At 37.2% G+C, this 24,046-nt stretch overlaps 1 protein-coding gene across 8 annotated transcripts in view; it reads right to left on the reverse strand.

Annotated features, from left to right (window-relative positions):
- ATG4C (autophagy related 4C cysteine peptidase) overlaps positions 1-24,046 on the reverse strand; it is a 136,024-nt gene that overhangs the window by 23,350 nt on the left and 88,628 nt on the right. For 3 of the 8 annotated variants that reach the window (XR_009565142.2, XR_009565135.2, XR_009565144.2), the window contains exons 11-12: positions 19,011-23,622; positions 3,276-3,396 (exon numbers count right to left, since the gene is read on the reverse strand). Coding sequence is in view for 1 of the 8 variants with exons in the window: in XM_030865807.3 (XP_030721667.1) it covers positions 23,455-23,622 (168 nt within the window). In the remaining 7 variants the exon portion in view is untranslated. Of the gene's footprint in view, positions 1-3,275; positions 3,397-3,505; positions 3,593-17,709; positions 23,623-24,046 lie in introns of those variants that run through there. The other 5 variants (XR_009565136.2, XR_009565140.2, XR_009565149.2 and 2 more) reach the window with 5 other exon arrangements.

Genomic DNA, 24,046 nt, shown 5'->3' on the forward strand with positions numbered 1-24,046 from the left:
GGATACTACAGAAATGGTTCCTGCATTAGGTAGAAGCTTCGACTAAATGACCTCTGAGACTCCCTCCAGCTCTTAGAGACCAGGTTAGGGTTCTTTGCCTTGGAAACCAACAATTTCGTTCTGGAGACGAAACCCCAGAGGAACCCAGCTGTTCTGTGCACCTGTGGGGTGCAGAGGCCTGCCATAGCTTCTGTCTCAGAACTCCCCTTCTCAGCAAATGCTAATGCTCCAACTTATTTAGAATCTGGAAATAAGAAATGTATTTTTATGAAGCAAGTAGGTGTTTGTCTTCCTCGTGCCCCCTAAATGCAATCAACCAAATGTGTTTTGCCTGAGTCTCTGAAGAATGTCTCAAAAGTCCTTTCTTCTTCTCCATCCCCAGTAACACTGCCTTAGTTCAGGCCATCATCAGCTTACCTTGGGACTTTTTCAATAGACTCCTGAGTAGACTCCTTACCTCCCCTCTTATCTCCTTCAATACACCCTCTGTAGCGCAAGAAGAGTAGTTTTGAGAACTTGGCTTCTGTTTTGAATAGCTCCCCACTGACCACATGGGAGCTCTTAATGTTGAATGGAAAGCCCTGCAGCCTCATATTCTGTGACTTCCCACGCATGCCACCACCCCCTACACCACACACACACACACACACACACACACACACACTCACACCTTCTGCTTCAATAATACCAAACTATTTGTGACTTTTCTGAGCATACTATACTGTTATGCATCTTTGTGCCTGCGCACACTGTTCCCTCTTTCTGAGATGCCTTCTTCCTCTCCAGCCCCCACCCTACTCACCATAACTCATGTTTACACTTTTTCATACATAAAAGCTTTGCTTGGGTATAACCTTTAAGAAGCCTTCTTTTAATCTCCTCCCCAACTCACCCCATCTACAAAAGTTAATCATTCCTTCCTATTTGCTACCTCTACACCTCTGCACATGGTCCTCTTGCAGCATTTATTACGCTGTATTGAAATACAATTACTTATGTGTCTGTCTTCTCCACTGTTCTTAGGCTCCTCAAAGGTGGAACCAAGTAATATTCATCTACAACTTCCTTGCACTTAGTTCAGTGTAAGTAGATCTCCATATTTGTTGAACTGACCTGACAGAGGGATCTTCATGAACATGTCTATCATTTGCTATGATATTGGACTTTGTATTATAATACACATGAACACCAAGCTCTACAATGAAAAACAAAGTGAAACTATTGAAATTGCCCAGTAATTTTAAGTTAAGTAAAAAGGACCCAGGGCTAAGAATTTAGTCTTAGAATGGAAGAAGGGGAAATTCTAACCTGTAAATTTCTGCTACCCTTACTGCTTTTGTTTTGAAAAGATTTAATCAGGAAGCTGGTCCCAAAGAACACTGGGTTTCTAGTCTTGGCCTTCTAAAGACGATATTCTCAAGGCAGAAACGGAACCACTCATTTTATCAAACAGTTACTGAGAGTGTACAAGGCATGGTGCTAAGCACTGGTATATTCCAGAAGAGATATTTGGAGGCTAAAGTGAAATACTAGCGGAACTTTACCATACAGAGTTATAGGGCCATTAATACGTGTAAGTAGTTGGCTTGGCTTATAGTTATCCTATACTATGCACAATGACAACTTTTAAAATAATAGTTAACATCTATTGAGTGCTCATTATGTGCTATGAACTACCCTAAGCCCTTCTTTTATGCATTCAACAAATATTTATTGAAGTCTAATATATTATAGGCACTATACCAGGTGCTAGGAATCCAAAAGCAAACAAAACATACAAACCCCCCCCCCCCCCCCGGTCCCTAGGAATTTACATTCTACAGGGGAAGACACATAAACAAACAAATAAAACATAGAATGCCAGATGGTGACAAGTGCTATGGAGAAAGGTAAAACAGAAGAGAAATACAAAGAGCCTGATGTGGATGTGGCAGTGATGGGGGTGCAGTCATCAATGAGGTGGTCAGAGAAGATACTGGTGACAAGGTGATATGCATGCAAATACCTAAAAGTGGTAAGGAAACAAGCCATGAGAATATCTTGGGGAAGGGAGTTCTAGGCAGAGGGCAAAGCAAGTACAGAGACCTAAGGCAGGAGCCTACCCGGCATGTTTGAGGGACAAGGAGGCCATGTGGCTGAGGAAGAGTGAGCGATGGACAGAGCTGGAGGAGACAAGGTCAGCGGGGTAACTGGGGACCAGAACATGAAGGACCGTGTTAGTCATTATGAGGACTCTGGTTTCCATATTGAGTGACTGGGACCCCATTTGAGGGTTCTGACATGTTTTTGTTTGTTTGTTTAGTTGTGGCATGCAGAATCTTTAGTTGTGGCATGCAAACTCTTAGTTGTGGCATGTGGGCTCTAGTTCCCTGACCAGGGATTCAATCTGTGCCCCCTGCATTGGGAGCATGGAGCCTCAGCCACTGGACCACCAGGGAAGTCCCTGACATGGTTTTTAAAAGATCGTTCTGTTTGCTATGTTGAGAATAGACTATAGACGGACAAGAACTTAAGTAGAGAAGCTATTGCAATAATCCAGGTGAGAAATGACAGAGGCTTGGAACAGGATGGTAGCAGTAGAGTGCTGAGGAGAGGCTGGTTTCTAGACGTATATTTAAGTAGAGATGACAGGATTTGTTGATGGAATTGATACAAGGCATGACAAAGAGAGAAAGAGGAATCAGGGATGACTTCATGGGTTTTGGCCTGAGCAACTGAGTAGCTAGAACTGCCCTTTACTGAGACAGAAGACTGTCAAGAATGCAGCTTTTTCTTGGGGCCGGGGGGTGGGGGTGGGGGTGCCAGATGGGGAGGAGAGATCAGGGGTTTAACTTTGATTGTATTGCATTTGAGATGCCTACTAGATATCCAACTGGAGATGTAAAGCAGCTAGTTAAGGGAGAGAGTCAAGCTGGAGTTATACATTTGGAAGTAGGCACCATATAGACGGTATTTAAGGTCATGAAACTGGAAGAAATCATCAAGGGGTATAAACATAGAAGAGAAGAAAAAAGACTGAGGACTAAGCTCTAGGGCACCCCAACATTTACAGATCAGAGAGATGAGGGGGAACTTTAGAAGGAGCAGTGAGGGAGGAGAAAAACCAGGACAGCAAAGTTCAGCCTCTGAAATCCTCATGCAGATATGTGACTAGAAACTATCCCTAAGCTCCCTTTTCTCATCTCCCTTAAATCCCAAATTTCCCACAGTTGAAATAACTTTATTTTTGTTGTCATTAAAGTATAAGATGTCTTCCAATTTGTGGGCTACACCACCTGTGGTACTATTCAGTTCTCCCTTCATTCCAGGTCATATCCAAGTCTTGCCTCAATGTTACCATCTGTGATAAATGATGACTTGTAGCAGGTAGAGATGTGAATTCAGGCACTAGAGATGCTGTGTAGACACAGAAAAAGAAGTGTTAGGATCTGGTTATCTTACCTTACTGTAAACCCACAGCCAAGTCAGGTTCAATCAAGGCCATGCCCACATTCTGCTGCTCTACATAGATGCACCAAGGTGCCATTCTGCCCGGCCAAAATACCTCTCGCTGGATAATTCTCCTCACTGTCTCACCAGGCCAAGCACCTAACTGTCAGGAGAAAACAAAAACTATCATTGCAAAATTGAAGTATACTCAGCTCTTCCTTATTTCTTTTTAACCCGCATGGATGGGGGTGGGAGGGGACAAAAAGCCAAAAAAACATGGTCCTAATGATGTAGCTACAACTTAATTTTTCCAGACAGATCCAAGCCTGGTTCTTATAAACTGGAAAGAAAATCTGAGCAACAAAAGAAGGGTTCTAATCAGAAGACTGGGAACATAAGACTAAGTTTCCCACTCACTGGGCTCTTTCCTAGGTAAAAAGGCTTAGAACAGCTCAAAATAATATCTTATAAGCATTCTGACCCTTTTAAAATCACACAGAGCCCTTGAATACAATAAGCAAACAGTCTGGGTGGCTTTAGGTCTGTCCGCAGCTGCAGGCAAGATGATGCATTTAGCCATATCCGCCCCCACAAAGGTTGGTTCCCCCACATGCCACCCCAGCAGTACCCGGATGAAAATGTGGATTTTTTTTTTTGGCAGCCGAGAAGCTGATACATGGTCCTATTACAGTCCTAGGCACCTATTAAATATGATTGAAACAATGCCCATTGGAAGTCTTAAAACCTTAACAACCAGTTTTACTTCCAAAATAAAGTAAACTGCCAAAAGTTCTGATAAAAGTGACAATTTATATTTTTAAGTAGTACAACTGGAATTTTCCTATAGCTATAGACAAAGGAATTCTTACTCAGATAAGTAGAAGAGCACCAATAAATTTAAGGTAGCTTATGCAAGTTAGGCACTAATGAATGTCATCTTCTGTTTTGTCATGAAAAAAGATCTTTCTGCTGCTAAAGGAGACTGATTTAGATTATGAATAGCTGTAGTGATTTGCAAAAATGGCTCCAGAGAGATAGAATGAGACTCCATATACTCACGGCACTTGAGGTTTCTGCCCTTTTTGTTGAAAATTAATTTGTCCTGTGGGTTATTGGATTCTAGCTCAGCCAATGTATATTGCTCAGTCATCACAAATTTACTTAAAATTTAGTGTAGCTGAAGTTCATTCAACAAGACAAAAGTCTACAGTTGAAAGCTTCTAAAAATCTTTTTTACAAACTGGCTAACAGTGTAATTGAAAGTGCTGGCGTCTAACTAGATTCACATAATGTTTTGCAGGTATCAATATATACTATATTACTATGTTAGAAACAGATTTTTCACTTATTTCCCAAGAAAAAGCAGATAGGGAAGATTTATCATCCTTTGGTAAGAGGACATTTTGCTTGAAGTTTCCATATTCTGAAAAAATACAAATCCCTAGATTCAGATTTGATTCTGGAGTATGTACCATACAGTTCATTCATTTACGTATTTTGTGTAAGTTCAAAACAAATATTTTTAAAAGCAAATAGACTATACAACTCCTAATGTTTCCAAATCCCAAACACATTACGCTAGAAAAAAATTTTAAGTATCTAAATTCTGTCTCCCTGTTTCAGCAACTCTGAGTGCAGGTCACTCACTTCCTACTTAGGATGCTACAACGTAGAGGCTTATAGACTGGGAGGGTCAGAGCAAAGAGAGTCATACTTCAGACAGAGCATCGGGATACAAATCACTTGCTTTTGACAAAGAGAACACTAGTTTAGTGGCCATGCTCCTTTACCCAACAATAATGAGAGGAAAAGAAAAGGGAGTATTCTTCAAAAGGGGCTCTTGTGAGAAGATACAAAGGAGACATAAAAAAAGAACAAGCAGCTAATGGCGAGAAACAGAGCAGTTTTTAATTAATCACTCCCTTAAAGTGATTTTCCTTAATATAATCTGTATTTTTCATTTTTACACATTTAAATATGTGTATTTAACACATTAAACACGTTTAAATGTGTGCTTAACAGTCTTTTTTCCCTTTGAAAATCTAGCTGAATCTCAAAACTTAATAGCTAAAATCACACTAGAGAACCTCAACCGTGATTAGGGCCATTGGGGTAGCTCCTAATTAAACTGATACACCGGAGGCCACAAACATTATTTGTTCAGTTCATTTATAGCTGAAAGATTACTAGATAATAAGACTGCTTTCTATTGAAATAATATATTACAAAGCAATTAACAGCTAAACTGAAGTGGTAAAAACATTAGGGTATATCATCTCATTAAGAAAAGAAAGCAAATAGTATTGGGGGTGACCTAAACCATAGTTTTGGACTTTTTTTGGAGAGCGGCTTTTGTTTTATTCCTTGCACTTAGATTACAACTGAACTACACAACTGATAAAGTTCAAACTCTGAAGCGATCAGCTCTTTGCTTGAGGTACCATTGCTCAAATGAGATACAGAGTGCTAACCAAATCATGACACAGTGGACTGGAAATTTTACATTAATAAACCTCTTCCAGTGGAGAACTAAATAACTTTTACAGTTTTATCTACAGTTATTTGTTTCTCTGAAGATTTATGGTCCTCAGAACAGATATGCATCTTATCTTTCACTTTCCAGATTAAAGAAAGATGATTTTAAACAGGCTTCTGACTGGCATAATCTGGAATTGCAGATGATCTCAATTTTTTAAAAAATGCTAAAAGTGAACTTGCAAGTCAAATGAAAATGACTGCGCGTGTCAGGTGCACAGGGGGAAAAAATCTGCATACAGCTAAAGAAGGCTGATCTTCTACTACCAATACTGATCCCCTTGTCCTACCTTGAATCAGCCAGGTGCAATCTGTACATGCTTAACCAGGAATTAAAACTCTTCATGCTGCTGCTGCTTTAATTGATTGATGCTAAAAGTTTAGAAAATAAAACCTAACCAGCTATTACAAAGCGCCTTTAACCAAGCCTTTTCCTTTGAAAGCAGGATCCTCAATTGAAACTGGCAGACCACATTTTTAGGTTTCAAGGAGCTCTGTCATTCTACAAGGAATGTGTCTGCCACTTCACAGGATAGCTTGAGCTGAAAGACATGTACTTTGAATCAGAGAATCAATAGAACACTTAATGGACAATTAGGAGAACAGCTGTAGGACTGTCAGAGACCCATCTGTACACAGCTCAAACAGCAAGCCTGGACAGGGCCTGGGAAACAAAGTACACTGCTCCAGGGCACTGGTCCCAGTACAAAATCTCCCTTTCATTTCTCATTTAATGTTAATATAGTGTTCTTTTTCATTACAAATTTTAACACGTGTAGAAAATTATGGAAATTGCTTAAGCCATTTGTCAACTTATATCATGTGAATTGATCAATAAATTTCAGTACTTTGTTGTTAATGTAGATAAATTTGGCATTTAATTAAGCTCCAGTGAAAATGTGGCCACTTTTAATTTCAGCAGATGCTGCCGTTTCATTTGTAATACATAACTACAGGGGTAAATACAACCCAATCATGAATTATCACTAAATATTTATAGACAACATAGCAATTCAGAAAACAGACACAAAAGATTTTTACAATGAAACAATTACTATGAGCAAAATCTGAAATAGGTGTTGATGAACTCTAATAGGAGCTGTGAACAGAATCTTAATACAGTAGCTCTGCAAAAGAATTCCATGTGTATATTTTTGTCTCATGATCCTGCCTCCATAGATTACTCTCTATTAGGCAGAAATAATTTTGGATTTTTTTCACAGAATTGTTCCAAATGTTAAAAGAGAGTTTTCTAAGTTTGTGGAAGCTTATGAAAATTCATAAATTAAGATTAAAAACCCATTACTTCTTTTTACTAAATTTATTCAGATACAGTTGGGAACCCTCTCTTAATAAGAGGAAAATCTTACAATGCTTATTTCACAGACATGATTTGGATTTGGACTATAAGGTTGGTCAAGAGGACACTGGGATGGGAAAAGGAGGCAAGATGCTAGACAATGGGAAAAGGAGAATGAACTTTTTAGGCTTCCTCCATATGGCCTGAGGGGTCCCAAAATGAAATCCTGTTCCTGACAACCAGAAGCCCGATAGCCTTAACCCTCCGTGGCGTAGTCTGACATGATAAACTGCTGTATCTCATTTGAGGGGGAAGAGGCTACCTCTTGGTGATTCTGCTGGTGCCTTCAGGGAAAAGGGGATTTAAAATCACATTGCTGTCTTTACAGTGTAATCCACTCCGTAACACCCATTCCCACCATTGTCTACATGCTTCAGTAAGAGGGCCCTTCTGGCAGTGCAATCACTGCCTTTTCAGCAGAAAAGCAGACCTGAGTGCTTGTGCGTAGCGCCTTTGTAAGTATTTTTAAAAATAAAGTTTAGGGAAATCAAAGCTGATCCCTCATTCTTATCTTCCCAGTGTCTCTACGTCAAGCTGGCCATCACTGCCACGCCAGTTTGGCACTTTCTGTTGTTCTGGCAGAGAAGTACCTGGTCGGAGAAGATGATTCTCTAAGTTCAGACTCTATTAGAGAAATTAGAATGCAGCAGCCAAAGGGAAAATGGATTTGGTCTTCTTGCTGAACCAAATTACACATCTAAATTCCCAGCCAAAATTCTCCCTCTGGCTCACTCTCACATGTTCATATTTCTTTTTATTCCAAAACTTAAATTTCCTGGGACTTGAAGTCTTCTTTTTATACCCCTAGAGAATAAAAGGGGCTGGAAAATTCACCTCAGATCTCACGCAGATAATCAGGGATATTTTTGTAATCTCTGAAATCTAGAACTTCACAACGTCATAATCCTAGCATTTTCCTGAGTTGTGTATGTCTGTGAATTTCTTTGTCTTTAGGGGAAACTGAGGAAAGATATAGGTTATTGCCTGGGCTAAGGAAATACTGGCATTTGTTGGATGTTTGATATGGGCATTAAAAAGGTAAGAAAGTTAAGATATAAGATTGGTTGAGAAACAAAAATTGAGATTCTAAAAAATTGAGATGATAATGGATTAAAGATGACCACAAAATTCTTTGTCATTTCTCTCATCAGTAAATGGAGTGTATTTCCTCTACCTGTGAATCTGGGCTGGCCTTTTGCTTTTGCTCAATAGAATTTAGCAGAAGTGACACTGTGCAAGATCCCGGCACGAGCCTTTTGAAGGCCTGGAAGCTACGGCATTTGTGCTCTCTTAGGAGTTGCCATGCACTAAAAAGTTCAGGTTAGACTAGCAAATGATGAGAGGTTACTTGGAGAGGGGTCTTGGAAGATGACACCATCTTGGCTGTTCCAGCCCAAGACATGACTGACTACAGCTTCATCACGAGGAGCAGAAGAACCTTATAGCTGAACTCAATCCACCCACAGAACCACGAGGAGAAACAAATCCTTCTTAGGTTAAGCTGTGACATTTTCAGGTGTTATGTTACATGGCAATAGATAAGTGAAACAGATTTTATACTAGAAATCTCCATTTGTTTTCTTCTCACATCTGACTTTCCTTTTGAAGTTTTGCCAACTGGCAGTCATCACCTGTTTTCCTATTCCTCTTGCAGAAGTGACTCAATAACAATATCACAAAAAGCCAAGATATGAATTGGGAGGGAGGGGTAGAATTTTTTTTTTAAAAAGGAACTCAGACTGGGACTTCCCTGGTGGGGCAGTGGTTAAGAATCTTCCTGCCAGTACAGGGGACACGGGTTCGATCTCTGGTCCGGGAAGATCCCACGTGCTGCAGAGCAACTAAGCCTGTGCGCCACAACTACTGAGCCTGCGTGCCACAACTACTGAAGCCCACGCGCCTAGAGCCCTTGCTCCACAATGAGAAGCCACCGTAATGAAAAGCCCACGCACCGCAACAAAGAGTAGCCCCCACTCGCTGCAACTAGAGAAAGCCCACGCGCAGCAACGAAGACCCAATGCAGCCAAAGATAAATAAATATAATTAAAAAAAAAAAAGAACATAGACTGATTCCCTCTGCTCTTAGTTTTCTATTTTCTCTCTTGATGGTTTCACTCACTATCCCAAGTCTACATCAATGCTCAAATTGGACACCAAAGGAAAGGCAACTTCTGTAACAAGAACTCCATCCCTTTTCAGGACTCTAGTCTTGAAAGTCAACTGAATGACCTAATTTACTTAAATAAGAGTAGACTTTTAAAAAGACATCAGTAGATGTTCTGCTATCTATATTAAAGCTACCAAATATTAACTCTTTAAAATGAATTTTCTCTCAGCTAAAAGAACAAACTGAATTCTAATTAGAGCTCTGTCCTACATAGCTGTGTAACTTGGGCAAATAATTTTATCTTTGGCAGCCTTGGTTTCCTCATCTGTAAAAAGAAGACAATGGACTAGATAATCTTTAAGGTCCCAAAAACTTGGCCACCTTTCAAAGATATATGTCATTTTTCAGGTGATGCCAGCTCACTTGTAATCCCTTATTGCAATCATGTTAGTGTCAACTAAAAAGTCCTTCTCTATTGCCCAAGGCAGGAGTGAATATATCCCTAATCTAATATTCTACCCCTGAATAATTGAGGTGATTGTATAATTAACTTTCTCTCAGAAAGCATAATCCTATTTTTTTTTTTACTCCATCATGCTATAAGAACAAAGAAGTATGACAATTTGTCTTACAATGCAGTTCTCTAAATGGATACCCATTCTTCATAAAGTTCATAAGAAGTCAGTACGTGTTTTGTTTGTGGGAAAGATCTGAGAGGAACTGAGAGAGGGTAATAGCTTTTGCATGGAAGGTAACAGCTTCAAAACTTACTGATTCTTATGTCATATCTGACACTTAAAATTCTGTTGTATTTCAGGGGGTCTTCATGAAACCTTGCTAACTTCTGGGTTTTGTCAGAAACAGGATATTAATGTGTCATATACATCTAATTAAAAAAACAAGCAAAAATAAAAAACTTAGGGCTCTCTACCTCATTGTATTACTGTAGTAAATATTTGGCATGGTAGATAATGGTAAAGTTAGTTTTAACTTATAATATCTAGGAAAAGAACAACATGGTTCATTAATTCTACATACAATCCCAAAATTTAGCAGTTTCAACCATTTATGCAGTCAAATAGATCTGGGGTGGAATCCTGAATGAATCATTTACCAGCTGGGTAGCCTTGGGCAATCTGATTAATCTCTCTGAGTCTCAAGTTTCTTCCGTATAAAGCACAGATTTCTGTCTATGGCATAAAAATGAGATAATACGTATAAAGTGCCTAGAATAGTAAGCACTTAGTAAACAGAAGTTACAACTAAATGTGAACTCCATGAGAGCAGAAACCTTGCCTGTTTTGTTCACATGTCTATCTCAAGTACATAGATAAGCTGTATAAGTAAAGGATTATTTCTCTGGCCAACAGTTCCAACTTCTTTCCGTGGCCTTGTTACATTGTTTATCAAGGAGAAATCATTTTGTTTGAGTTTCATGCCCTGTAACCTCCTGTGCTCATTAAAACAAGGAATGAACCATCTAAAAGATAAAAATCAGAGGGATAAACTCTGCATAGATCACTGATCCCTGGTAAATTAAAAGTTATGAGCATGAACTGAAGACAACCATGGCTCATGTGGAATAGGAAGATCCCTGATCACAAAATAGGTACCTCTGAAAGCTGTACTAACTACCTTTACAAAGCCCACACCTTAGGTGAGCTTCTGCTTTGGTAAGTTTTCTAACAAACAAGCGGATTGGGTTTTGGGGATTCCTGTGGAGTAGCTGAAATTCAGTCTAGTAGAGGAATAAAACGAAAAGAGGTTCTCGACAATTTTCCCCAAGTCAATCAGTGACCAAATTGAAATTATAACTCACATTGCTTAATTTTCCAATCGTTATTATTGACCATACTTATTTGCTTCCTATATTGAGAAACAATCTGCTTAGTGGTATGAAGCAACATTAGAAAACAAGGTATATAACACATGTTCTCAATCTTCCTTCAAGGAATCCTTCCTTCAGGCTGAATTTGCAACATACCAGAAGAAATCTTACAAAGATCGATGATCAAAGCCTGCCCAGGGGTCCTGCTGCCCCAGATGGAGAATCAATTCTGGTTCATTTTCATACGAACCTACTTCTAGTGTGGCAAACAGTAATTGAGGATAAGATTATTCCATCCCAAACTATACCAAATCTATGCCTAATCGATCATCTCTTATGAAATGAGTCAGTTTACTGTGTCTCTACATATGGCAGACACAAAATACAAAAAGATTCACACTCCAAAACAAAACTACTGAAGTCCAATCTTCCTATAATTACAGAGAATTAATATGGCTATAGGTAAAGCTAAAGCCAATGAAGATGTAAGACTTAAAAGCAGAAAAGAGAGGGGTATCTGCCACAGTGGGGGGGGGGTGGAGCGTGTCAAATCATAAATATGGAACCTGGTATTAATTGTTCTAAGTCCTTGATAGCAATGGTATATGACATGAACTCATCCAAATCACAGTGACTACTTTCATCTTTCTCCATTCCCACTCCTGTGAGAAGGAAGACAGCGGGCTACAGGAAATAGGAGCATAGAGTTTATAAGAAGCATTACCACGGACAGAACTCGGGCTAAAACTTGGGTGTCTTGTTCTTTGCACTCAGGGTTGAATATACCAAGTTATAGAAGAGTTTTCATTTGATTCTAAACCTTCACTTTCATATCAGCTTGCTTGTAGCTCTTGAGATTTTAAGATTCTAAGAGCTAGTCTATCTAAATACAAACAACAATAATAATAATGGTGTTTCTTCTCTTTACGTGTTAATATTAAGAAAGCATCCTTCTTTATGTTGCGGAAGTCAGGCAAACCATAATCAAGGTCTGTCTGGGCTTGAGGAGAAGCGGACTCCATTCAGAGATTGTGGGTTTGCTTCAATTTCCAGAGTATACCAAATAACTTCAGAGGATCACAGAGACCCTAATGCTAGTTCTTCTTGAGAAGTTGATGTTTACAGGTGCATAAAATGTATATTAGAAGTATATTAATGCAATTCTATCTCAACAGATTTAATTCTTAAATGCTACATATACTTGTTTAATCTCCCATTTTAAAAGTAGAAAAGGTTAGATTATAACATCAGGTTAGCTCTCTTTGAAGCAGGTAATAATTAAGTTGATTCACTGTTGCAATTACTGTCAAATCCCCCTTAATTACCAGAGATTTTATAGCAGCTTCATTATACGTCTGCTGTAATGCATTGTGGCCCTAAGGAGAAGTGTTGCAGGAAATTCTGCATAGCATGGATAATTCTAACATGCAGTTACAGCTTCCAGCAAAAGCTTCTGCTCTAAATTTATCTTTTTTTGACATTTCTCCCTGTTACCCAAGCAGTTAAATGAGGTAACAATAATAAAATACCAACCTAACTTTGAAAGTTACAATTGATTTCTCCATAGATATTAAAAACAAACAAAAAAATAGATGAAGGGATAAATTAGCCTTCCATAATTCCTGAAGAAGCATTAAATTATGTTTAATAATGAATTTAGATTATGGCATTCAAATAGATGTGAGATCTATATCTAAATCACAGGTATACCTCATGTTTCTACTTCTTATGGATATTTCTTAATATGATAAGCAAGACATTATTGCTGAATCCCTAACAGATAATCTTGAAGGGAATTATCAACCACTTTTTATTTATCAATGATTTTTCAACTAATTTCTGGGAAAAGTAATCACTTAAAATGGGTCATTTTTAAGTTTCCATATCACTGCTTGTTTTCACTGGAAAAATCTTTACAAATCAGAGCCTCTAAATTGAGTAAAGTTCAAAACAGATAACTGAATAATGTCTCTCACAGATCTTTTTTTGACCAAGGAATTTACTCCACAGAATATATTAGATTCAGAAAGAGTTGCAGTGTCAATGACACTATTGGCAGCTGTGTTAACAGTTAAGGGCCTGGCTTTGTACAGCAATACAGTTATTAAATTTCTCCAGAGACCATGACTCATTAATCAAATATTCATACATCTCTGTAAATACACACTGAACAGAGAATACCCTCAGAGCTGAGTATCCCAATACAAGTGCTCTTTCATGTAACACTGACAAAATCCTGAGAACATGCGGTCATGTTTTGCATTTCTAATGCACTATGTACTCTTTAATACTCCATTTCCTAAAAACAGAACACAAATGATCTTACTGATGGCAAGTGTTAGAGGGTTACAATTAAAATTATTCCACTATTGCTTCATACCATCTTTTTTTAAAATGAGGACAGTGAATCAATTCTTCTGTTCTTTGTTTACCATCAAACAAGTAATTTTTTCCCAGGCGGATGAAGAAACCCAGGCCATGCTCCTATTAATACAAGAATTTGTATTAGCATGAAAACAACAAATCACTACTTAAACTAGGGAGGCCAAATAACTTAACATATTAGCAGACATGAACTTGCTATATTTTGCAAAGTCCTCAGTCTGTTTTCTACCACTGGGAGTTTTCCCCCTATTGTACAGTAACAAAAGGTCTTTCTCAATTGTGGTCTCTGGAAAATTGGGGTCTGAAGGCCAGGCAAAGAAGAGAGGGCTCAAACTGTCGCCTCATAAGGCTACTAAGATCAGACTCTTCACCTCAGGGTAAGTAGGATGTACTACTTGAAGGGAAGAGAGAAAAGGAGCATCTTAACGAAAACTTCCCATCTATTTAGCAGTTTCTCAAACAACGGGAATCTGATTCTCAACACCAGTAAAACATAAGCAAAGCTGTCAAGTGTCTCTCATCTCTTCTTCAACCTCTTCAAACTGCCTGTGTCTTTATTCCCAGTTTTCCAAAATTCTGGCTACATTAGGTCAAAGGCTACCCTTCGACAGCTGGCCCCATTTTCATCCCCATCCAGCCCAGCCTTTCTCCACTCTATGTGCCATTTTCACTAGCGCCTGCTTCTCGGTCCTTTGGAACCTCTAACTCACTACCCTCCAGGGAAACCTAGAACAGCCTTTGGAATCAGGAGAGGTTTAAATCCCAGATCTGCAAATTATCAACTGTGCTAACCTGGCAAGTTACTGTATCTGAAATGTCAGTTTCCTCATCTGTAAAAGATGATAAAAATAACTAATATCCCAGGATCTTTGTGTAGATTAAATGAAATAATGTTTTTTATAAAATACTTGGTAAGTACCCAATAAATGGCAGCTGTTGCAATTGTTATCATCATTGCAATCATTAACCCTCTTTCTCTTCACACTGACTCAAACTTTTCTTTCCCTGATGATACTGATTCCCATCCAAACTCAACCAGCAGAGACTCCTCCTTCTATCTGAATCCCTCCCATTGTGGGGGGGAGGGTGAGGGTGGCTCTGCATTCCCGCTTCCAGGTGCTGCTCTGTCATCATCTCACACCCTCTCCTCCTGATGTGCATCCATCTACTTCAACACTAAAAATGCTCCAACTCCGGATTTCAGCCTGAACTTCTGCCTTGCCTATCATCCTCACGACCTTCTGTTATTCCGTTTCTCCCACTTCCTCACTTTAAAGCCTTTGGGAGCCTGGTAAAGTCTATGGGCCCATTCTCAATAAAATATTTTAAAATGTAAATGAAATGCACATGGTTACAAAGGGAATAGTTATGAAAATATTTTAAAATTTGATATATAGTAATATATTGGCTTCTTTATCAACACATTAATAAGTCCTAGCAGCAAGTCCTACTATAATTTCAAGGCAGTGTAAATATTTCAAGATAACCTCATTAACCATGGTACGAAAGAATTTATGATTTCTATGAGTTGCAAAGTCCTAGGTACTGCTAATATTACTATACTTTTTTGCCTACTTTCTTAGTGGAAGGAAATGCTATGTTTTAGTTAGATGTTAATGAAAATAAAGATGTAATTTTTTTCACATCCAAGTTCACAGACCCTTGATTTCTACTCATGGATTCATCAGGTTAAGAACCTCTACATTAAATGACTTACTCTTCCTCAGCCCCACCTAAATTCACTAAGTTCATCCATAGACTCTACAGAATTATATTAAAGTAAAACAGACTCTAAGGATAGGGCTTGAGAAATCATCTTCAATTTTAAATCTTCATTTTTTTTTGTTTTTTGTGTTTTTTTTTTGCGGTACGCAGGCCTCTCACTGTTGTGGCCTCTCACGCTGCAGAGCACAGGCTCCGGACGCGCAGGCTCAGCGGCCATGGCTCAGGGGCCCAGCCACTCCGGGGCATGTGGGATCTTCCCGGACCGGGGCACGAACCCGTGTCCCCTGCATCGGCAGGCAGACTCTCAACCACTGCACCACCACGGAAGCCCAAATCTTCATGTTTTAAAGTGTTAGAACTAAACCCCAGTTCTTCTGACTTCTATACCCTTTGTTTCTTCCTTCATACATCCTTGCTCCTGTGGCTCTCCTCCCAGGCATCTACCTACTTAAGTGTAAATTTCAGCCTGACCCTCAAGATCCTCAGTAATATAGCTTTGACATGTTTCATTCTTATCACTTATTCTTCTATCCACATCATTGCAGGATGTTTATTATCATCATTCCCTCACTAAATGCCACCAGTGCTCCCTGGTCAGTAGAACAACCAAAAGCAGCCACATTCACCTCAAACGTGCCCTATGGGGATAACCCTCCACCCCAACCCCATTTTCATTTAGAAAACATGTCCACAGACCCTGTCTCTGAGTCTTTGTGTTGTTTCCTTATTAGCCCCACTACTTACTTCACCACTGCCTATATACCAGACTTTTAGGGTTCATCTCAACTGACACCTCCTCCATGAAGACATTCCTAATCTCCATAACCAGATGTGAGCTCTCTTTTGAAATCAAATACAATTTTATTTTATAGAATTTCTATTATAATTCTTCTCTTCCCCTACAAAGTGTGACCATCTTTTGGTGTATTTTCCCCACGCTTAAGTAAATTTGTAAGCTTCCTGACAGAAGTGTCACTTTTTTACCTCAAGGTATTCTATAGAGCCCGACAGACACTCAATATTGGAGTGGAATTAAGAAGTTTTAGGGGGTTTGATTTCTTTTCTTTTCTTTTCTAACTCTTGTTCTTCAATGCCAGTTCCAAAAACAAAAAATCTACTCTTAAAGCCTTTTCAAATATTAAGACAGAGATGAATGAAATCTTGACAATAGTTTTAAAGGCTAACACTTATTGTGTACTCACTATGTGCCAGGCATTTTTCTAAGTGTTTTTACATGTTTCCTCACTTAATCCTCACAATTGCCCAATGTGATAGTTACTATTATCCATATTTTATAGATGAGATTAAGTTACTTGCTCAAGGCCATGTACATAGCTAGTAAGTGCTAAAGTCACAATTTGAACAGAGCCAGTCTGACTGTATAGTTTAACCAATTCATTTATGCCATCTTCACGGTGGAACACTGGAACTTGACAGGGAAATTAAGTATCTGTTTTTCCCTAAATATAAGGATTCATAATTTTTTCCAAACTAGTAGTATTAAGTGAATACGTAAAGTCTTAATTTTGAAACACTTGTTCTGGCTGTAATCTAGTGTAATTTGATATGCTCTTTTACAATATGACCATACCTATACGACCTATGTTTTGCATATTTTATTCCTTTGCAAACAAGTATCTTTGGTGTTTGGGGCCAACTCCATACTATGTGGAAATTCAATAACACTTTATGTTTTAAAAATAAAGACTGAAAAAAAAAAGAAGAAAAATTTTGCAGAAATTGACAAGCTGAAATTAATATGAAAATACAAGGTGTTCAGAATTGCCAAAATTATCTTGAAAAAGAACAAAGTTAGAGGACTCACACTTCTCAGTTTCAAAATTTACTACAAAGCTATAGTAATCAAGATAGCGTGGTACTGGATAAACAAGGACCTACTGTACAGCACAGAGAACTATATTCAATATCCTGTGACAAACCACAATGGAAAAGAATATGAAAAATTGTATAGAGATGTATAACTGAATCACTTTGCTGTACAGCAGAAACTAACACAACACTGTAAATCAACTATACGTCATATACATACGGCATGAGCATAAACATATAGATAAATGGAATAGAATTGAGAGTCCAGAAATAAACTCTTACATTTATGGTCAATTAATTTTCAATAAGAATGCCAAGACTATTCAATGGGGAAAGAACAGTCTTTTCAAGAAACAGTGCTGGGACAACTGGACGTCCACATGCAAAACAAGGAATTTGGACACCTATCTCACACCATATACAAAAATCAATTCAAAATGGATTTAAAAACCTAAATGTAAGAGCTAAAACTATAAAACTCTTAGAAAGAAGTACATAAATCTTTGTGATCGTGGATTAAACAATGGTTTCTTAAATATGACACCAAAAGCACAAGCAACCAAATAAAAAATAGAAAATAGATAAACTGGACTTTATTGGTGTTTCAAAGGATACCATCAAGAAAGTAAAAAAATCCACAGAATGGGAGAAAATGTTCTTAAATCATGTATATCTGATAAAGGACTTGTATCCAGAATATGCAAAGAACTCTTATAATTCAATACATATAAAGACAAATAAGCAATTTTAAAACGATCTAAGAACTTGAATACACACTTCTCCAAAGAAGATATACAAATGGCCACAAGCATATGAAAAGATGCTAAACATCCTTAGTCACTAAGAAAATGCAAATCAAAACCAGAATAATGTACCATTTTACACACACTGGATGGTTAAAATTAAAGACAACAAGGGTTGGTGAGGAAGCAGAAAAATTGGAACCTTCATACATTGTTAATGGAATTGCAAAATGGTGCAGCCACTTTGGAAAACAATTTGGCAGTTCCTTAAATAGCTAAACACAGAGCTTCCATATGACCAGCAATTCCATTCCTAGGCATATTCCCAGAAGAAAGGAAAATAAATGTCCACATAAAATCATATACACAAGTGTTCACAGAAGTGTTATTCATAATAGCCAGAAGTAGGAACAACCAAAATACCCATCAACTGATAAATAAACAAAATGTAGTATATCCATCTACTAAAATATTATTCAGTCACAAAAAAGAATGAAGTGCTGATACATGCTACAATGTGGATAAATCTGAAAACATTATGTTAAGTGAAAGGAGTCAGCCACCAAAGGCCACATATGATTCCATGTATATGAAATGTCTGGAATAGGCAAATCCACATGAACAGAAAGTAAATTAGTTAATAGGTACAGGGTTTCTTTTTGGAGTAATGAGAATATTCTGGAATTTGAGAGTAGTGATCACTGTATAACTCTGCAAATATATCTAAAACCAATGAACTGTACACTTGAAAAGGGTGAATTACATCTCAATAAAGTTATTTTTTTAAAAAAACATGATACCACTTCATGCCCACTAGGATGGCTATAAATCAAAAAGACATTAGACTTTCATATAATCTGATACTCTAAATGGCCTTTAATATTATAAAACTTGGACTTTTGAACATCAGCTGACAAAGAAGCACTATGAGCTCTGAGCTGATGCTGTGTGCCAGCTAATACCACAATCTTTGTGTAGCAGCTTATACAGTATTGGATTTTATATTTCATTTCCCCTTATTTTGTAAACATGACAGGAAAATAGAAAAAAGAAAGTGCTAAAACTCACGGTAAGAAATGTAGGTCTCAAACTTCATATAATTAATATAAAGATAGAAATAATCATCAGCCTCAATGAAATGCTCACTGGACTTTAAGTCAATCAACTGTATGTTTGACTATAAAAGAACAAAATAAAGAACATCTATGAAATGCTAGAACTCTAAGATTATGTCAAGACTATATGATTAAAATAATTTTATAATGTTTTTAATATTTCCATAATATTTCACACTCTCTGGGACAGAACCTTCCTTAAAATATTGTATGAAAGCATCTATGGCTCAGTTCCTTCACATTCAGCTGTTTTAAGTGTTTACAGGAACACACTATGTACGAAAATAAGAGTCTCTCTCCAGGTCTCTCTCTCTAGACATGGGCTGGTAGCCACAAAACTGGCCAAGCACAGTGAATCAGGTTTAGGAACCAGATACAAGACACAGGAAAGACTACCATGCAAGTCAGAGAGACAATGTCATTACACAATAAGTGGTGGCTCTCTCCATCAAATAGAATGCAGTTACATTTTAAAAATAAGAATCAAAATTCAACCTATTAAACACAAAATAGAAGACAATATAGACAAGTGAAAATACTATATTGAGGTAGCAGAAGTGTAGGGTGGATGTTTTTTCTATGATATCTAGTTAAAGTAACTTGGAAATAACTTAAATATGTATGTGTACCTCTCCATTAAAACTCCCTGATAACTTACTAGATAAAGTCCTAACTATGGACTCTCCTGACCTGCTCCATTATAGGATCATCCAAGTCTCAGGACTCCTTAATTGTCTCCTTAATCCCAGATCTAATTCCCCATCTTAGATTCATTAGCTATAATTTGATACAACTGAATTGATCAGAACAGTGCTGTATAAATAGCAAGTAGCTACAAGGATGCCACATTGTACAACTCCAGGAGTGCCATTCACATTACACTGAAAACAGTGCCCCCCTGGAGTTGTGCAACATGGTAGCCACATATCTACCTTTTGGTATCAGTCAGTATTTACTTTCTTCCAATGCCTACATCAAATTTTAAATCATCCCAGGGACTTCCGTGGTGGTCCAGTGGTAAAGAATCTGCCTTCCAATGCAGGGGACGTGAGTTCGATCCCTGGTCGGGGAACTAAGATCCCACATGCCGCAGGGCAAATAAGCCCGTGCACCACAACTACTGGGCTTGCATGCCTCAACAAGAGAGCCCGTGTGCCACAAACTACAGAGCCCACTTGCTCCGGAGCTCACAAACCCTGGAGCCCGCACGCCACAACTAAAGAGAAGCCTGTGCACCACAACTGGAGAGAGGCCCATGCACCTCAACAAAAGATCCCACGTGCCACAACTAAGACCCAACGCAGACAAAAAAAAGAAAGTAATAAATTAAATATTTTTTAAAAAAATTTTAAATCATCCCAGCCTTCAAGCCTTTTAAATTCATACTTTTTACCTGTGTCAGTTTGATATGGTGTATTTGCCTAGACACACTCAAAACTTGCTGTCAATAATTCTCTCATCCTTTTGTTATCAGACTTCTATTGGACTTCTAACTTTCCTCTCTTTACCTTTCCTGCTTATAAAATAACTTCTTTTAAAACCCATGAATTCCCAATTCTTATTATATTGTCTTAGTATAAAATATAAGTATTATATTTATACTTATTAATTTAATTTTCAATAACATTATAAATGAAAGATAATTCTCTATAGAATTTTTTTGGGATTCATTCTTGAATGACAGCGGTATCTGGACTATTGACTTAAAATAGGGGAAAACTGAGTTTCTAAATTTCTGGAGGAATTGGTTAGAGGTAGCACAATAATTTTTCTACCTAATACAAACATGTATTTTGTTTCCATTCTCCTAAAAATAAGATGACATTAACATATATATTTTTAGATATGTTTGCCCTTGGACAATGCTAAATCCTAAGGTTAACAGAATTTTTAATCTTCTAATGTTGTCTTCTCACTATTACAAATTCAATGGGGTTGGTTTAACGTAAAAACAGAAAAATGGATACCTCTGGGAAATTCTTTTGCATAGACTTACACTATAAAGGATCTTTTCATTCAGTCATTCACCAAATGATGACTCTCAAGATTGCCTGCTGGTGGTTAATACATTGACAAAAGGGGATTCAAAGTGTCAAATTTATGAAGAAGAGAGAAAAGAAAACTTTGCCACCAAAAAGTCACATCAAAAATTTTTAAAATTCATTTCTGATATGTTAATGGTAAAATCTAGTATCTTAATATTGATGTCCAAATGGAGGATCCTCCTATCATAATTCTAACAGAACACCCACTTCAGAATCTTGTCTCTTTTTACTTTCTTTTATTCCAGGCTGAAAGAGATCATCCAATAGCTTTATTGACTGAGTTTACTGGCTGTCAGAACTTTAAATGAAATCTGTGTTCAAAACAAAGTCTGAAACCTCTATTCTAAATCTAATGATGTAGTTTTGTTGCTGTCTTTCCAGTAAAATATTAGCACAACTTTTGGCTGGTCCTTGGCTGAAGCTGATTTTTTTATTATTAATAGGCAAGATAAATCCATCAGCCTATCTCTCAATTTTCATGAATGCATGCATTCATTCATACATATTGTTGAATACTTTTTATATGCATATTATTCTAATAATTTCTGATCCTAACCATTTATTCTCAGTCATGGGGATGATTGTATTGTAAGATCTGTCTTGTCTGTGCAATATTCTGAGTATTTTCAATATAATGCAATGTAAAGGAAGTTTCTCCCTCCTCTCACCTCAACTTTGTCCAGGTGTAATTTTGTCTCATCCCCAAATATGCTGTGAAAATAACAGAATGCTATTCTGTAATTCTAAGCTTGTATATAGTCCTTGTAAGAGAACACTTACAGTCAGTTCTGATTTGTTTGAAGATATGGTGCTCTCATTTGATGTGTTTGTTGTAGAATCCTGTGACTACTGCAGGTGTATAGGAACAACAAATTGCAGTACTTTAGACGAGGGAGCTGCAGTGTATAAAATCAGGCATACCACTGGCTTCTTGTTGTACCTGTACTGCTTTCGCATTCTACGAAAATCAGTACCATACTTAACTTGTCCAGATTTCATCTAGGGTAAAGGAAAATTTTAGATTACTGACTATTTTTTGAATTCAATAAAATATCTTCACCAGGAAATGCCAAACCTGATTTCTCTCATCAGGCATACCAAAGCAATCTATCTGCCCACCCTCTTTCAGTTTTGCATGTAACTCTAAACCTAACAAATAGGCTTCCTGAAGGGAAAATATCAATGACTTTAAATGATACCCAATTTTATGTCTTTATAAGCCACCTTTTCACACTGAAACATGGAAGCTTCATAAAATAAGTTAATACTTGCTTTCAAAGCAACAATATTATTTGCCTTCATTATAAATAAACAGAATTCATTTGAGACAATGATTTTTCAAATGAAAGGATTAAAATAATCCCATTAAAACCAAAACAAAGGCATTTTAAGTTCTTACATCTTTATTAAAGTACTTATTTTATAAACCTGGCTCAATAATAACTCCTACTTTTATATCACATATTTGCCTTTAAGCAATACATAACACACTTAAGGCAGATTTACCTTATAGATGGCCACTGCACTGATTTATACAAATAGCAAAAATCACATGGAGGAGCATCTACTGATATCTTTCCTGGTACTTATCTTTAGATTTTAAAACTGCATAATAAGTAGAGTTTCCATAAAATTTCATTTTTGAGATAGGAAACAAACAATTTTGCCTTTATCTGTTAGATTGGATGTAGTTATTAGTAATAACATAACCTTTAAATCTGTAGGGAAAACCAATACTTTACCTTCACTGCTCAGACAAGGCTCAACAGCAAGTAAAATGAGGTGCCACTGTAAAATCATATTGCTAAGTATTACCTTAACTCAAAATTCTGCTTATGTAATTATATCATATCACAGCTAAAAATTACTATTTAATATATCAAGATACATCCAAAAGCATCCTTTGGTTGCATTAATATCAGGAGGCTTAGGCAGCACTGAAGATTCATTCTCTGCTCTTCTGGTCATTAGTATAATCTGAAGCTTTTGAAACTATTTGGTGATCCTATTTTGGGGCCCAATATCACAAAACCTTCAGGAGAATACTGGACCCAGGTGGAAGAATTTGAAGACTGGAAGACTTGCAGTTAAGGTAGAGTTATCATTAGCAGATCTTAGGGAAACAGGAATGCAGCCAGAATCACTTGATATTTATTAGAAATCAAGATTCACTGAATCATTTCTCTTTCAAAAAAATATCTTTAAAACTTGTATATTTTCAAATGTTCTTTTTTTAAAGAACATATAAAATTAAGGTATTTGTGAAAATAAACCAGTTTCAAGTATACTTGTTTCTCTTCATTTTGCTTCCTTCAAAGGATTTCTTCTCATCAAGCACAAATGTGCTAATCTTTACAGCAAGACAAACTCTTCTGTGCTAAATCTTTTTAATCTTTTCTTTTCATCCTCTGAGAAAAGGTCTTCTTCATTGGCTGTAGTAGATGTAAAATCATAGTCTCTGGAATGACCATTTACAAAAGTAAATAAGGGATATTTCTCCTTAGAAGAAATTTTCAGCATCTGTAACAGAAAGAACAGAAGAATCCCTTATTGGATGCAATAGTACACAGTAGGACCACATGATGAAATCTAATGTTTTAGCCCTGAATCTCTCTTGTTAGCTTCTCTCATTTACATTTATCCAGTGCTACTGCTTTACTGTTCTGGCTAAAAGACAAAAGTTGATCAGCATTGTATAGTTTATTTATCGCTAAACACCTACTTCCCCATTAGGATTAGACCATCAGAAATTAACTATATTATCATTCCTACCCAAAACCCCCCAAAGTAAAGTCTTTTGGTCACATTTGTTTGAAGGCTTACTAGTGAGTTAAGATTTATCTTCTATTGGTGGTAACAGACAATAAAACAAAATGGTATCACTGATTATGGTAAAATACTGTGAATGACTGTTTAGTACCATAACACAGAAAAAAAAAATTAA

The sequence above is a fragment of the Globicephala melas genome, chromosome 1, assembly GCF_963455315.2.
Source record: "Globicephala melas chromosome 1, mGloMel1.2, whole genome shotgun sequence".
Classification (NCBI taxonomy): domain Eukaryota; kingdom Metazoa; phylum Chordata; class Mammalia; order Artiodactyla; family Delphinidae; genus Globicephala; species Globicephala melas.